General features: G+C 38.6%; 1 protein-coding gene across 1 annotated transcript in view; it reads right to left on the reverse strand.

Moving 5' to 3' along the window:
- Positions 1 to 3,462: 3,462 nt before the first annotated feature.
- The window catches only part of LOC144062588 (cadherin-2-like), a 39,254-nt gene continuing 26,138 nt past the window's right edge, over positions 3,463 to 16,578 (reverse strand). Inside the window, exons 8-16 of the mRNA XM_077584117.1 lie at positions 15,742 to 15,879; positions 15,485 to 15,670; positions 15,155 to 15,408; positions 13,147 to 13,289; positions 11,716 to 11,952; positions 10,690 to 10,923; positions 10,089 to 10,228; positions 9,232 to 9,399; positions 3,463 to 6,137 (exon numbers count right to left, since the gene is read on the reverse strand). Coding sequence (XP_077440243.1) covers positions 5,931 to 6,137; positions 9,232 to 9,399; positions 10,089 to 10,228; positions 10,690 to 10,923; positions 11,716 to 11,952; positions 13,147 to 13,289; positions 15,155 to 15,408; positions 15,485 to 15,670; positions 15,742 to 15,879 — 1,707 coding nt within the window. The 3' untranslated portion in view covers positions 3,463 to 5,930. The remainder of the gene's footprint in view (positions 6,138 to 9,231; positions 9,400 to 10,088; positions 10,229 to 10,689; positions 10,924 to 11,715; positions 11,953 to 13,146; positions 13,290 to 15,154; positions 15,409 to 15,484; positions 15,671 to 15,741; positions 15,880 to 16,578) is intronic.

Here is a 16,578-nt window from a genome sequence, read left to right on the forward strand (position 1 = left end):
TGGGTCAGTAACTAGACACATCCCTGTAAGCTAGTAAAAACTTTCATCACTGGGCCAGGAAATAGACATATCCCAGTAATCTAGTAAATACTGTACTAGAACTAGACATATCCATGGGTCAGTAAATAGAAACATCCCTAGGATCTAGTAAGTAGACACATCTGTGGGCCAGTAAATAACCACATCCAGGAAATGTATACATCAAATACAAATTGAATAGCCTAATCTCTGTGATCCAGTAAAAAGACACATCCAACTGAGCTAGAATATAGACACTAAATGGCAGCAAGTGACCAGTAGTAGAAGAAGAAAATGTTTGAAAGTGTTAGCCAGCGTTAGCGCATCGCTGCCAATTTGTAGCGTTGAAAATAAATGTGCCAGTGACGTGAATGGTTGCCAACACCTTCCGCACTCATGATGAGTAGAAAGACGCAGAAGGCCACTGCAACCACATGAAATAACTGACAGAAACTTCCCCAAGATTTTTTTGCTTCTATTTTAAATTTAAAAAGAAGTCCAATCTTAATCCGCTTTATGTGTTTGATACTAATATGCTAAGAGACGCTTGTATTTCCAAGGAGCTGACAAGATACCTTCGCCACATGATGCCGTAATCTCCATCCTGGAAGAACGGGACAAACCCCTTTGAACGCGCTGCCGTCAGTCATACTCACGAGCGCACGTCCTCCTCCTGTCACGCTAAACGCTAAATGCTAGCTAGCATCCCGCAGGGGAAGAAAAATTGTAGATTATTCCTTTCTTTGCGTTAATGCTAGCTGTTGCTGTCGCCCTTGTTGGCGACAACATGGCCGCCTTGACCATGCAAAAATGCAAATACATGCTGACAGGGTTCAGGTCTATTTACTTGCACAAGGATGAGTCTATTAACTGGCCCGGTGATGCTTCTGTTTACTATAAAACCTAGAATTGTTTTTATTGTACATTTCAAACATATAAAATTTGTGATTAATCGTGAGTTAACTAGGGAAGTCATGCGATTAATTAAGATGAAAAAATTTAATCGCCTGATTCAATAAAATTAAAAAAAAAAAAAAGAGTAAAAATTAGGGCCATTATATATATTTTTTTAATTAATCGCATGACTTCAATAGTTAATTTTTTCTATCTGTTCTAAATGTACAATATTATTTTTCTAGGTTTTCATACTCTTGTTAATAAAAGTGGATTTTTTTTTTTTAAATAGAAATAATTTTAATGATTTTTTTTGACGTCTATAGCCGTCAATGGCAGTGAATGAGTTAATGTGCAATCAGTTTAAGGTGTTAGACAGTTTGCTTGTTTAATAAAAAAATGTATCTTTACAGTAAACTGTATTGTGCATCTTATACATTTTATTTCCCATTTAACAGCTTGGGGATATGTCTATTTGCTGGACTGTTAAGTCTGGGCTCTGACTTAGAATTATTGGAATTGATTTGGATTTTTTTACCCCTCACTTTAAAAAAAAAAAAAAATCCCTTCTTTCTTATTGCATCAAGTGTATGCCACAATGCATGACTGCTTCCAGAATTTTCCGCTGACATTTGTGTGTGTGTGTGTGTGTGTGTGTGTGTGTGTGTGCGTGTGTTTCTGCTTGTGTGTAAAGAAAGGCTGGTTAATGAAGAAGCTGAACGGCTTTTCATCAGAAGCAGCAGGCTGAACGTCTTTGACAGTAATTGCAGGTATGCAGACACTGAGTGGACCAATCACAGCTAATTATCCTGTCCCAGTGTGTGTGTGTGTGAGTGTGTGTGTGTGTGTGCGTGTAGCCCATCCCCTGCTATTTGAGGATTTGTATTTGGGTCAAAAATTCATAACGGGTTTTATCTTGGGTTGTACGCAGGTTTGGCAGAGATTATTAGCAGAGATTATATCTTGAACTTTGACCCAAACGGCAATAAGGCCGCAACATAAAGTTTCCGGCTGCACTGGACAGCCAGAAAAGTTTTCAGAGCACTTCACTTTTGGAATTTTGCATACATTTAAAAAGTTTCAATGGAAAAAAAAAGCAACAATAAGTAAAGTATTGAGAGTGCGCGTCCGGGGGCGGTCTATGTTCTGGAAGGATAAGCGGCGACGAGCGCTTGAGCAAGCGTCTCTTTAACGTGGAAAAACCTTCAGGCACACGCTCCACTTTGATGATGCTTTGATTTTATTTTTTATTTTTTTAAGCCGCTTTTCGACTTCTCTCCTTTCTGTGACTTCATCCCCTTGTGGTCACTTTATTAGGAACACCACCTTCATCACATTTGCACTTACAAAAGTCAAATGATTTTCTGGTTACATAAAGATTTCTATTCATTGCTTGACTAATTGGAATGAACCTTTTAGATATGTTTTGATTTTTGGTGTGACTAAATCATTTCTTAGCTGCAATTTTCACAATGCATTTTTTTGTAATCAACAAATAAAAACTTTTTAAAATCATTTAAATAAATTGTTACACAGTTTTAAATTCATCTATTTTTTTTTTTAAATGGTGATTAAAACTAAGATTTACATAAAACATTTTTAACTCATTCACTGCCATTGACGGCTATAAACGTCAAAAATTCATTTGAACTATTTCTATTAGTTTAATTTTTTTTTCCACTTTAGTTAAGTATGTAAAACTAGAATTTTTTTAATTGTACATTTAGAACGGATATAAAAATTAGTGATTAATCGTGAGTTAACTAGTGAAGTTATGTGATTAATTACGATTACAAATTTTAATCGCCTGATGCCCCAAATATTTTAATAATCTTTTCTTTTTTAATTCATTCACTACCAGTTGCGGCTATAAACGCCAAAAATTCATTTGAACTATTTCTTTTAGTTTAACATTTTTTTCCACTTTTGTTAACAAGAGTATGAAAACCTAGAAATTTATTTTATTGTACATTGCGATCAGATATAAAAAATTGTGATTAATCGTGAGTTAACTATTAAAGTCATGCGATTAATTACAATAAAAAAATAATCGCATGTCACCCCTAATTTTTTTAATAATCTTTTATTTAATTTTTTAAAATCTTTTCTTTAAAAAATAAATAAATATATAACTAGTGAAGTTATACGATTAATTACAATTAAAAAATGTAATCGCCTGTCGCCCCTAATTTTTAATACTGAATTTATGGCATTGAATTAGTTAATTTGCAATTAAATGTCATTTTAATCTAAAGCTTTCTATTTGAAGTTGGATAATCAGTTAAAATTAAATTTAAAAAATTGATTTAATCTATAATAATGCAAATCTCTTAACAGAATATAAATTGAAGTTAAAAGTCAATAAAAACATTAAAATGTCTCTATAAGAGAAAAAGGTTTAAAAAATGTAAAACTACATTAAAATATACAAAACGAAGACAGTTTCTACATTTAAATTGAAATCTAAGACATGATCTAATGTTTTTTTTTTAATGTATATTTAGAAATTTTGCGTGGGCACTGGTGAAAAATTGCACTTTGGTCATGATGAAAAGCTGGAAACATGCAAAAACATTTTAATGTGTGATCCAAAGAACATGTACAAGGATTGCGATCGTTATCCAACAACGAGAAAAAGCAAATAACAAAAATTTGTACAGTTTACAGTGAGAATCCATCTGGAATGTTCCCTCCCGACAAAAACACCAACAAGGCCCTAGGAAAAAAGAAAACGCAAAGCTTCACTTCGGCTTCAGCGTTTGGCGAACTTGTGCGCTACCAAGTGCAACTGACGATGGCTCCCTCTGGTGGCCTGCGGCTGCATAAGTTTTATTTTGCAAACAAACAGAAAGAAGAGCTTGGCGTTTACTGTACATGTCTTCTTGCCAAAATAAAAGAGAAAAAAAAAGTCAACTTTCGTGTGCAGCTCAAACTTTGAGCCACTCGACACTTGGGGGCTGCTCCTTTATGACACCTTTAGCTTTTCTTAGCCACCAACAAATAAACATTTTGAAAAAGTCAGTAACTAAAATAAAAAAAAATCACTTGGTAAATGTTTTAATATAATTGTATTAGTTTAAATTATTTTATTAATACGATTTTTTCAATGTTAACATAAAGGATAACATCTTAATGCATTTTAATTTATAATTGTCTTTGAAAATTTTTATTTATACTTTTAATGTTTTTATGAGATTTAAAAAAAAAAGTTGGCAAAAGTTTTACTTTCGTTTTTTTTGCATAAAAAAATTAAAATTACTGCCTCAACAAAATTGTACCTTTTAGACATTTTCAATTTATTAAACTATATGTAGGTTTATTCCATGCAGATTTAAATTAAATAGTGATAAAGTAAATTATTTATATATATATTTTTTTACTGTTAAACTTAATTTTAATATTTTTTTTAATTATTATTTTTAAATAATATAGAAGCAAATTAAAAAAATAAAATTTTAATTTCCAATTACCGGTATGTCACTTTTTAAACTGAAAAATGAAACTAAAAGTTGACAAAAAAAAGTTTTGTTTTTTTAATTAATTTTTTTTTTAAATAAAAATCCCGCCAAAACGTTTACTGCGTCGACTTTTTGGTGGCTAAATGCATGCTAACAGCATCGTACCACAAAAGTGCCACTTTTGTTTGTTGTTGTGACGTCAAGATTTGAGCAAAGTGGAGCTGCACAGGAAAAATGACATATTTTTGTTGACCTTTCACCCATCCGTGTGTCCGTCCAGCGTGCCTTTGTGGGAACTGCGCACACGCACAAAATGGCGGCCAACCCTGGGCTTGCTGGAATTATGGGTGGGCAAACTTTTCATTTTTCAGAATTTTTAATCGACACATGCGCAAGTCATTTCAGAGATGAAAAAAAGTGAAAATGTTTATGTAAAGTTGTCCATTTCACTTATTTCATCATTATTAATAAAACAATGATAAGAGAAGGTTAATCAGTTTGTTTATGTTGTTTTAATTTTTGCTTAATTGTAAAATTGTTCATTATAGGGCTGCAACTAGCAATTTTTTGAACGGCCCATCAATCTGTCAATTAATTTTTCAATTAACTGATGAATCAGATAAAAAAAATCTTCATCCCTTTATTAAAAAATGGCAAATATGCAAGGACTATTGTATTTTGATTAACCATTATTTAAAAAATAGAATGATTTCAATGTTTATGTCAAATTTTATTTTATTTTAATTTAATGAATACATTATTTGTACTTTTGACCATTATTTGTTTATTTTAATTAGTTAATTCACTTATTTAATATTATTTTAGAACTCATTTTAATCAAGAAAATTTAAGTAAAACAGGTAAATATTTTATTTTTATTTCTATAATTAACAGCCATTTAATATTGTCTTAGACTTTTTTGTAATTAATTAATTTATATGATAAAAATATTTGTCTAGAAATTGAATACAAGTAAGATAGTTTTTATTTTGTATTTTTATTGACACAATTAACTCATCTAATAAAATGAGTATAATAAAATACTAATATAATAAATGATTCCAATGTATATGTGAAGTGTATTCAATTGTTTATTTTAATAGGAAATTCACTCTAAATTAAAAAGAAAAAAGTAAAAATAAATTAATTCTCATTTTTAATTAATTATAGTTAATTAACCAATTATCTAAATTTAATAAATATTTAACTTTTGCCACTATGTATTGTTATTTACACTAAATCCATTTAACAATTATTAATGAGGACATAAAAAAAAGAATACATTTAAGGGATAACGGGCTGAATTAATTACAAGACTGTTGAAATGTAAAAGTTTGTTGGACCGCATGTTGCCCACGGGCCGCACTTTGTCACCCCTGCTCCAAATGGACCAATCAGAGCCAGCCAGCGCAAGCCTAAGACAAGAATGTACATAAAGGCACGTTTGACCTCAGTGTTCACGTGAGATTCAAGTGGAGTCCGCGTCGCCGCCACGCGTCCCAAATAAAAAGCGTCCCTCCTGGTCGAGGGTCGGATTTCGGGCCGGGCGCCGTCCCGCTCTCAGTCCTCGCCGCCGCCATAGAGGTCGGCCAGCTTGCGGAACCTGGGCCCCCATTCGCCGAGGTAGTCGTAGTCCTGGTCGGCGCAGCTGGAGGCCGAGTGCAGGCTGCTGAGTGAGCCGGCCGTCGAGCCGCCGCCCTCGTAGTCGAACACCAGCAGCGAGTCGTAGGGCGGCGCCGTCGGGTCGTTGTCCGCCGCTTTCAGGCCCTGAAACGAGAATTGTCTGCGATGTTTACTTGTGTCTTATTTTGAAATGATTGCTTTTAATTTGAAAGTCCGCGCTGTATTTCCGTTTCCTGTTTTCGATCCTCCGTTCTTTCAGTTCACGGCGTGCAGTAATAAATAACGACGTGAGTGTCCGTTCTGATTCGTTCCAATTCTATTTCATGCTTATCTGTGCTTAGTAAGATAATATGAGTGTTTGTGTATCTTATATGTTCGTTTTTGGCTGTTGTTTGCACTTATTAGCAGTTGAGTAGTTAGCTAGTCATCGCTAACTGGTAGAGTGTGTGGCTGTTAGTAACTTGCTAATATGAGTAACGGAGAGCAACGATACAGTAAGTTTTCATCCCAAATAGCCGGTAAACATTTATATTTTTTAGTTTATGTGCATCAGGAGTGTAATTTGCTTTTGAATGATAGACGCACTCAGATAGTTGCTTTTAATGTAATTGTTTTCTGTCCTTTATTTCTCCAGATACTGTAAATCTGCGCATGCGAATAAGTCTGCATTTTGAGTTTATTAAATTATTCAGTTCAACTGAAGACTTGCATTCTCTCTTACCGGAGCGCCCTGTGGTGGTTAATCAATCCTAATTGATCAGTTCAGAGTTTGAATCCTCTGACCATTTTCAAAAATTTCCACTAAAATCAAGAAGTATTGAATTCATCATCAAGTCAACTATATAATAAACCAGGAGTGAAACCATTAATCGACTATTCATTACATTGGGATTTTTATTTAGTGGACCATAGTACTCAACTACAATCCATTTTTTAATAATCTCTATATAGTGGTTGAGTATTGCTTAATTGTTTCAGCTGTACAGTCGACTACAGAGTCCACTATATAAAAAATCCTTTAAATTGATTAAATAATATTCGATTAATCGTTTCAGATCTAGAGTCAACTATGTAGTTTGCTATATAAAAATGCTAATATAGTCCCGGATAGGTCTATTCCCCCGGAGTGTGATCACCTGTAACGCTCAACAACCCAGGCAGGAAACCGATTCTCTTCCCATCGCAAGTGTCAATCATCATCACACAATTTGCCGCGAGTACCCGCTACGGGATTACGGCGGTAATTCGGTTTCTCCGTACGCACCATCAGAGCCCACTTCAAGCCTCTCGTCACCTGTGTGGACCCTTTTTACGCTGTCTGACAGGTGAGTGGCACCCCAATGTCAAACTGGCTAACCTCCTTGTTACTCACCCCCCCCCCCCAAAAAAAATCCAACAAACTCAAGTCTTCCAATAATGTGATTTTTTCTTTGTTACCACAACCATTATTTGTCTACTAAGCGTGCATTTAAGAGAGCTGTCAAAATTAATTAATCGACAACTAATCGATTAACAAATAAATTGACAACCATTTGAATAATCGAGTAATCGGTAGGAGCCATTAAATAATATCGACGCCTTCTTAAAATAATCGGCTAAGTAATTTCAGATTTGTCAGGAAACACAAACAATTGAACCATTTGCATCATGAGGAGATGATTTAGGCAAAAAAATAATATTCACAAAAAACGAAGTAGGTAATTATTTTAAGTGAGTGACAATATGTAATATAAAATTATAGTTAATAAATATATGTAATGCAATATAAATAACAATATAATGCACATTTAATATACTGTAATACAAATAATACTACAAAATAATGAATACAATTAGAAATAATTTATATGTATAATTGTATTTTTGGCTTAAATAAATAATTATTTATAGTCAGTAATTGGGGGGGATATGGTCTTGTAATACTGTGCACTTTAATCTGATAAAAAAAAAACAACTTGATTATTCGATTAATTGATAGAATAATAAATTCTGAAATGATCATGACCAAGTGCAGTATTTGCAGGAAATGCGTGTGTTGCAGGAGATAGACAGCAGGCGGCGGCGTGCAAAAAAAAAAAAAAAACAGATTACGCATGGGGAGGATTTGGGTCAAACCGGACAGACGCTGCCTGTTTACTACTAGAGGAGATTCCACAGATTAAGACGAGTAACTTCCATTAGAAAACACACACGCGCGCGCGTGCACACACATTCACAAATAAAAATGCACACTAGATTGATGATGTATCGTGTCAGAAGCTCATGTCAACCAGTTTAGCAACCCAAGGTGACGTTTCGCAATCAAATGAATAAAAATAAAACAACTCCTTTCCAGCCGCACAACAGAACAGTTAAATTTAGCTTCTCTTTATGAACGTGTGTTTATAAATAAATACTGTAGGCCTATACAGAAAGAAATAAAAACCTATCAGCGAATCTCCATTTTTTCTCCTTGCTCGGTTTGTAGCATGATTGGTGTGATCGCAGAGTATGTTTTATTTATTTTTAAAATACTTTTGAGAGTATTTTTTTTAATTTCTCATGTAAATCTATTTTGTCTAATATTTTTTATTTAATGCGCAGGACGAAAAGTACTCAATTTGGTCAGTAGATGGCAGTGTAAGATCATGGTTACCCACTTGTAGTTTAGTACGCATGCGCAAAGGGCCAGTTTCTAGGAGCCGACGAGAACGGGCGAAAGGCAGACAAGTGTTGCGGTGCGGTCTTTGTTTTAACATGTGAACATGTTTTACAGGTGGGCAAAGTTTTATAAATTGCTTTATTATATCCCCATATGTTTGAATACTTTCTATTTGTTTTTTTGTGTGTGTAAAATAAGTGTACAGCCGCTGTGCATACACACCTGTTAGCTAGTGTGAAGTAGTAAAATGGCGTCTACTTGCGATGTGTTGGCGTTTCAGTGTGTCAAGTGTAACGTGACATTATATCCTCTCAAATAGTGTATTTGGCTCCAATTGTGTAGATAGTGTGTTCTTTAACAGTTTATAGCTGTTTCTCTAGCCTAGCATCATGATAAATAAAATTTAAAAAACACAAAAAGCCCAGACACCAACTAATTTGTCACGACCACAAGAGTCTTCAAGCACATGCACACAATCACACACATCTTAGTCAAAGCATCATTTGAAGCCCTACTCGCAGTTTCCAACAGTAACCTCATTTGAATGTGAACAGGTGGTTTGGCGTTGGAGGCCACTTGGAATCCAAATCCACAAACCTCATGGATGAAGTCGCCGATGTCTCCGGGGTGCGGCGCGGCCGACCTGAGCGGATAGCGGTGGTCGTGGTGGAGCGGCCTCTCGTCCAGACGCCGGATGCCCACCTTTGCGCCGCACTCGTTCTCCGCCACCGCGTCGGGCTGCTGCAGCTGGCTCAGGTCGTAGTCCTGAACGCACGCAAATGCAAAAAACGCACATGACACTATTGGAGATGCACAAATCGTCGTCACTGAAAGTTCACCTCTGCGACAAGCAGAGGTGCTATTAAGTCATTTGGAGTGGACTAAAAAAAAAACATTCACTGTCTTAAAACCTTAACTTAAAAACCTACTTTGAAACATGAACTCTCTAGTTCAAAACTCAAACCCAGACTTGAAACCCTAATTTCAAACCGTCACCAGTCTATGAAACCTCTTGATACCCTACTGTGGAACCCTAACCGTACTTCACAACCCAAACCCATGCTCAAAACCGTAATTTGAAGCCCTGTCCTAAATTTGAAATACAACAATCAAAACAAAGACAAAAAAATAATAAATATATAATGACCAAAGATAATCAAGTTAAAACAAAAAAAAACATAAACATGAAATATGAACTGCAAATTGTTAAATGACTTAAGATATAAAATGAAAAATTAGACAAAAGACAAAACTGTAAAGTGAAAAAAATATTTTAAAATTAAAAGCCATTGAAAAATGACAAAATAAAAAATACCTAAAAATTGAAAATAAAAATATGAAAAATTACATAAAAAGGAATTAACAATGTATGTTTCAAAAAACATAATATTAGAAATCAAATGAATTCTGAATGAAAACTTTGGAATGGAATACCAAATGGAACTTGTTGTTACCTGGTCCTCCTCGCCGCCACCCTCCTCATCATACTTGAGGATGTTGTCGCGCACGTCGTCCTCGGGGTCGATGAGGAGCTGCTTGGCCTGCCGCTCTTTGTCACGCCTTTTCATCCACACGCCCAACAGCAGCACCAACACTAAACACACACACACACACACAATCATTTAATTTTTTCCACGAAAGCGTGTTTATGTCCAAAAGGTTGGGAAGGACCTCCATTTGAAAAGTGAATGCTGATTTGAAACTCAAACCTGACTTTTAAACCCTTAAAGGCCACCAGGAGAGAGCAAGCTTGCTTGTCACCAAACAATTTACACTTGTTAAACTCTTGTTTGAAGTTACGTGGTTTGGAATGTCACAGTTGCTAACTTGTCTGTTGTGCGCTCAACTCTTGTTGTTTAGCGCTCTTTATTTTGGAGCATCTTCCTGCACCTTTAGCGATGGGATTTCTCTATATTAGACAAGGTAGAATTATTTGGGAGTATCTTTCGGCTTGCGAGCAGACAAACAAGCCTCTGCGGAGGAGACGCGCGTGTGCGGCATGTGAGTGTGCGTGCGTGCGGCTCTGCTACCGTTTAAGTCAATCTTCAACATTACCGAGCAGCACGATGATGCAGATGAGGATGCCGATGACGGCGCCCATGCCCAGGCCGGCGGCCATGACGCGCTGCACGTCCACGCAGTCGCCGTGGCGGTCGCAGCGGCACACCTTGACGCGTAGGTACGACGTGTTGGTCATGGGCGGGTTGCCTGAGTCGGTGATGCCCACGGGTACCTCGTAGACGCCGTGCGCAAGCGGCCCGCCGCGCAGACGCAGCTGAGCATGCTCACCTGCCGGGCCAAAACCGTATTTTGTCATTGTGGAGACGTCATGATGTCTGACTGATATTGCGTTTGTGGAATATGAATTAAGCAGTAAAATCCACCTGTTCTTCATCTCAGTGGACAGCCATTTTGCCACTTGTTGTCGACTGAAAATGACATCACAGTGCCTAATGGCTCATCTTGCAAACGTCACATTAGCAAACCCAGTAAACAGGTGAGCTGTGATTGGTTGTTACCTGGACTCTGAGGCACTTTGATGACATTTTCAGCCGACAGCAAGTGGCAGTACAGGGCAAAATGGCCGCCCCCCCCTGGATTTTGCTGCTTAATTCAGATTCCACAAATTCCATGTTGATCAAAATACCGTGTTTAGACTAGTGGGGACGCATGGAACATTTTAGATTTGGAAAATGTCGTTTTTACACCAAAACACAATTTTTGATCACAAAAAGGCTAAATTAGGCAATGAAAAATGTACTGTAAGTTTGGCCTAGAAAACACCCAGGAAAGGCTACATCAAGTCACAATAACATAACATTCATTAATAAGATGATAAAACTCTGTTTATACTCAAATGGACTAGTCAATTAAATATTTTACAATTACAACATTAACATATTCTCACAAAAAGGCTAGATTAGAATATGGCGATATCAAGTTTTGCCAGCCAAACCCCGAATTTGTTACCAAAAAAGACGTTATTCTTAGATTTTGTTTTAAAAGGAAAAATCCTACCAATAAAAGACTTTTTTGATAAAAAAAAAAAACTAGGTCTCACTGTGGAGCGCGTCTGCTTACCGCTGAGTCGGCTGAGCGTCCAGTTGCGTCGCACGTCCGACGGGCGGGTGGGCAGCTCGAATGCGAAAGGCCCGGCGTTGGAGCCGAGGTCCGGGTCCACAGCGGTGATGTTGATGCCGCTGCCAATTTCGGGCCTTTCGCACATCTCCACCTCAGGAGGGAAGACGTGCGGCGCGTTGTCGTTGATGTCCATGAGGTACAACTGGAGGGTGCCCGTACCGCTGGCGGGTGGCACACCTGTGCAGACACGCACATGGAAAACACACACACATGCATACACACACACACACACACACACACAATACATAAACACACAAGACCACATAAACAGATGCAGATAAGACACAGAAAACAGAAATGAGCCGATTAAAGACACAAGACACACACATTCAGCAGAGATGCACATATACATTTAACACAGATACACAACACACACACACGGTGTTTTGTGAAGCTGGTGATATGGCATTTCCGGGCGCAAACAGAGGAAGCACGGCTGTGACATTCCATTCTCTCCAGCCATTTTCCATTTTCAACAGACAATTGTTTATTTCTGCGACTATAAAGAACGATTATGAGCAGAACCAGAGGAAGAATTTGGGAACATGGGGAATAAATGCAAGTATTGTAGGCAGTGGACACTACAAAACTGTTGTCCCCCGGAGGGCCGGCGATGGGGTGAGAGCAATGGCAAAAACAACACCATAGCTTAAAAGAATGAGTTTCTGCATACAAGTACTCTCAAAAATGAAATAAAAATTAGCTCAAAATGCTAACATTATACTGCTTATAAGAGGCCTAGTTAATATGATATAATATTTGTCTGCTCTTAGCAAACTAATTTATAATTAAAAAAAAAATGCTACTGCTGATAACTCAAAATGCTAACGTCCTGCTACGTAGATGACGTAGTTGTGATACTGACGTCCACATTTCACTCAGTCGGAAATGAACCAGAGCAATTCATTATTTTGTAAAATAATGCTATGCTGTTATTAGCAGAAAATTCTAACATCATGCTACTTTCGCTAGGCCTAATTATTTTAATTGACTCGATGGGGAAAACCAAATCAAACAATTTCTTATTTCTAACTAACTTGACACTATGTGGTGTTCGCTCAAAATGCTAATGCTATGTTACGTAAGACCTAGTTACTATGCAAGACGATTAAATCTGTCAAAAATACCCCCCCCCCCCCAAAAAAAAACAACCCAAACAAACAAATCAACAGAAACACGTTGACTTTGTCTGCTCCAAGATCAGTAATTTATTATCTGCAGAATTCTGTGTTATTAGCTCAAAATGCTAACACAACGTTTGCAACGTCAATGGTCTTGGCTAGACAATCATCAGGACACTTCATTAGGCACACGGTGTAATCAAAGCCTGTGCCTCGTGTGTGGATGTTGTGCTTGTCTTTGTAGCCTCACCGTTATCTACGGCCATAAACGTGATGTTGTACAGGTTGTTCTTGACGTATGGCGATTCGCGGTCCAGGATGGCGATGGTGGAGATACGCCCGTTGACCGGGTCGATCTCCAGCCAATTGGCGGGGTCGAACATCTTGGAGTACCTGGGGCAGTCGGTGCAAAAAAGCCAGCTGTTAGCCACGGCTAATTTATTCATACACTGCCACCAAATCAACCAAGAGAACGCCTTAAGAAATAAAGTAATTAAAGCGGCTACATCTGTTGAAATGCTTAAATATCAACTGTTACTATGCAGTCGCATTTGGTTAAACTGCATATAATCTAGTCTCGTTTCACGCAATAACAACTTGAAAGGAACATAAAAACATCTCAGAAGGAAAGTAAAAGCACCTGACTACATAAGACACATTCCAAGAGAATCCGTTAAAAGTGAGCCACTGAGGATTTTAAATACAGGCGAGGGACAAGCTCTTTTAAGTTTCACATATTTTTGAAGGCTATTCCCGGAAAGTGGAGCAGAGCACGAGAAAGCCTTTTGTTCAATTTCAGTCCCGCAAGTCAGAGGAGAATAATTTCTCTAAAATATCTTTGAACAATCAAAGAGTTGATTTAAGACGGGAGCATAACAACAATCTTTCTCAGTCCAAGTGTTGGCACATTTGCCATTTGTTTGACTTGACTCAACTTACCCATGGAAAAATTTCAAATTCTTCAAAAAAGAGGATTCAAGCTGTTCACTGCTACGCAAAGTTGAACTTTACTATCAAACTAAATGTAAAACTATGAGAATTACACATTGTGTTTTTAAAACAAACGCATAGCATAGCCTTTTGTCCCGTAGGTTAATGCTAATGCTACATAATGGAAAACATAATGGAAAACGCAAGTATGACCATTAAAGCTACAAATATTAGAACACAAACAGTGAAGCCAAGCCACACATAGACATTCAATATACAGTCATACAGTATATGCTTTATCTTCTGTAAGGATTTTGGAGGATGCCAATACGGTACAATATATACGGATTGCGTTCCTTTTATTTTCTGAGCAGTGTATATGACGCTAGACATTATTTAGACACACACTGACGACGAGTCAAAACTGCTTGGAGGACATAATCCGACAACAAAAAGGAGGCATTACAAACCACACAGCGAGTGCGTTTGAATGTCCATGCGCCTTTTGCCAGCCCCCGATTGGCTGTTGCTAGGCAACAAAAACGGGAGTGCTCCATTTAAGATAAGATAAGATAAGATCCACTGATTGTCACACCCATCTAAGTGGGGCGAAATTTGTTCTCCGCATTTGACCCATCCCCTGAGGGAGCGGTGAGCAGCAGCAGCAGCGCCGCGCTCGGGAATCATGTGGTGATCTAACCTCCCAATTCCAACCCTTAATGCTGAGTGTCAAGCAGAGTGGCAATCTGTCCCATTTTTATAGTCTTTGGTATGACCCGGCCGGGAATTGAACCCACAACCTCCCAGTCTCAGGGAGGACACTCTACCACTCGGCCACTGAGCTGGTTTAGAAGAAACATTTAGAAACAAACAGTCCTGTAGACTCAACTGGCAAACTTGCCGGTCTGGGATCAGTTTTTTCTTCTTTTTTTTTAATCTTGGAGGGGGGGGAAGTAAACGTGGTCTTATCTCTGCCGGGAGGCAAAACATTGACGATATGAAAGTGTGAAAGCGCTACGACGGATGGATTTATTCACGGCACTTTGATGTCACGGAGAGGCACTGTAAAACGCACTCTAGGACCGCAACCCGACTGCAAAATCACAACTAAAAATCACTACATGCCGATGGTAAAAAATCCTTAAGTCATCTGCAAAAAACTGCAATGCGTCTATGAAATGCCAATACTTGACAGGGTACTGTAAAAGCCGATCTAACTACACAAAAGGACAACTGCAAGAAGCCAAACTCAATAGTAAAACTAACATCGGAATCTGATGGTAAGACAACCGTGTCAAAATAGCCGTAACCCTCTTGGGGACTCTTACCGGATGGTCTGTCTCATGAAGCGGTCGGGGTCTTGCGCTGTGAAGGTGGTTAGCGGCGAGCCGGCGGCCAGGCCCTCATCCAGCTTGATGGGTTTGGGATTGGGGCTGAACTCGGGGCTCTCGTTGAGGTCCAGGATGCGGATGGAGACGGAGGCGGTGGACTGGCGCGGCGGGTGGATGCCACGGGCCAGCGGGGCCTCGTTCTCCGCCGCCACGTTCAGCACGTACGAGCGAGACAGCTCGAAGTCGATGGGCTGGGGAGGAACGCGCAGTGGGTATCAGTGCGGCACGGCACAGGGTGTAGTCGGTTATGGGTCAGAGTGTTCGCACCTTGACCACGGTCAGGAGTCCCTTGTTGGTGGAGGGGTCGGTAGGGATGGAGAAATGTCCTTTGGAGTCTCCACTGATGATGCGGTAAACGGCGTTCCAGGCCGAAGAGTGTGGCTGGTCCTTGTCCGTAACCGTCAGGTTGGTTACGATCACGTTCACCAGGTTCTCGTGAACCTCGCCGAAGAACTGCCGTAGACAGCAAGGTCAGCAGAGGAAACCTTTTGGGATGCACCGGTTAAAAACGGGGCGAGACGTACTGTGTCGGTGGTGAATTCCGGCGGGTTGTCGTTGACGTCGGTGATCCTGATGACGGTGGTGGCGGTGTTGGAAAGACCGTAAGTGGGGTTGCCCTCCATGTCGGTGGCCTGGATGATCAGCGTGTACTGAGACACTTTCTGAAAACAAACACAACCGGGAAGAACGCAGAGATGAGTTACCATGTGACAACATACGATACAAATCACTCTAATCACCATGTGACAAGCTAGGATTCTCAGCACATGTGATAAGTTACGGTTACCTTCAATTAACACGCCATAAGATTCAGTCCAACTGCCACACGATACAATACTGTATGGTTCAGTCAAATTACCATGAGACAGGGTGCGGTACAATTTTCTCCAATTACCATGTGATAAGATTCAGTCAAATTTACAGTTAATGTCATTTTCCATACAATAGAATACGATTTATATTTTAAATTAGCATATGACATAAGACGATTCACTTGAATAATCCGATACAATGCACTTCAAATGTGACAACATACAATTTCCCCCAATTACCATATGACAAGATATGGTTCTCTCTAATTACCACGTGGCAGGATATGATTGACCTCATTACCATATGACATGATACAGTTCACTCCAATTATAATGCAATACCATTTATTACAATTACTAGAGACCTCCTCTGATTTTTAATAATAATCTTCAGGTACAACACTCGCGCTGTCATGAAGTGACTTATCAACGGGCATCCTCAGCCTCCATCTTTATGACGGCCCCGTGCTGGCATGCAAATGACAAATGACGTGCCCGTCGGAATGGCGAGAACATTTTGCCGGCTCTACTAGTGTTGGATTATGACAA

The sequence above is a fragment of the Vanacampus margaritifer genome, chromosome 13, assembly GCF_051991255.1.
Source record: "Vanacampus margaritifer isolate UIUO_Vmar chromosome 13, RoL_Vmar_1.0, whole genome shotgun sequence".
NCBI lineage: Eukaryota > Metazoa > Chordata > Actinopteri > Syngnathiformes > Syngnathidae > Vanacampus > Vanacampus margaritifer.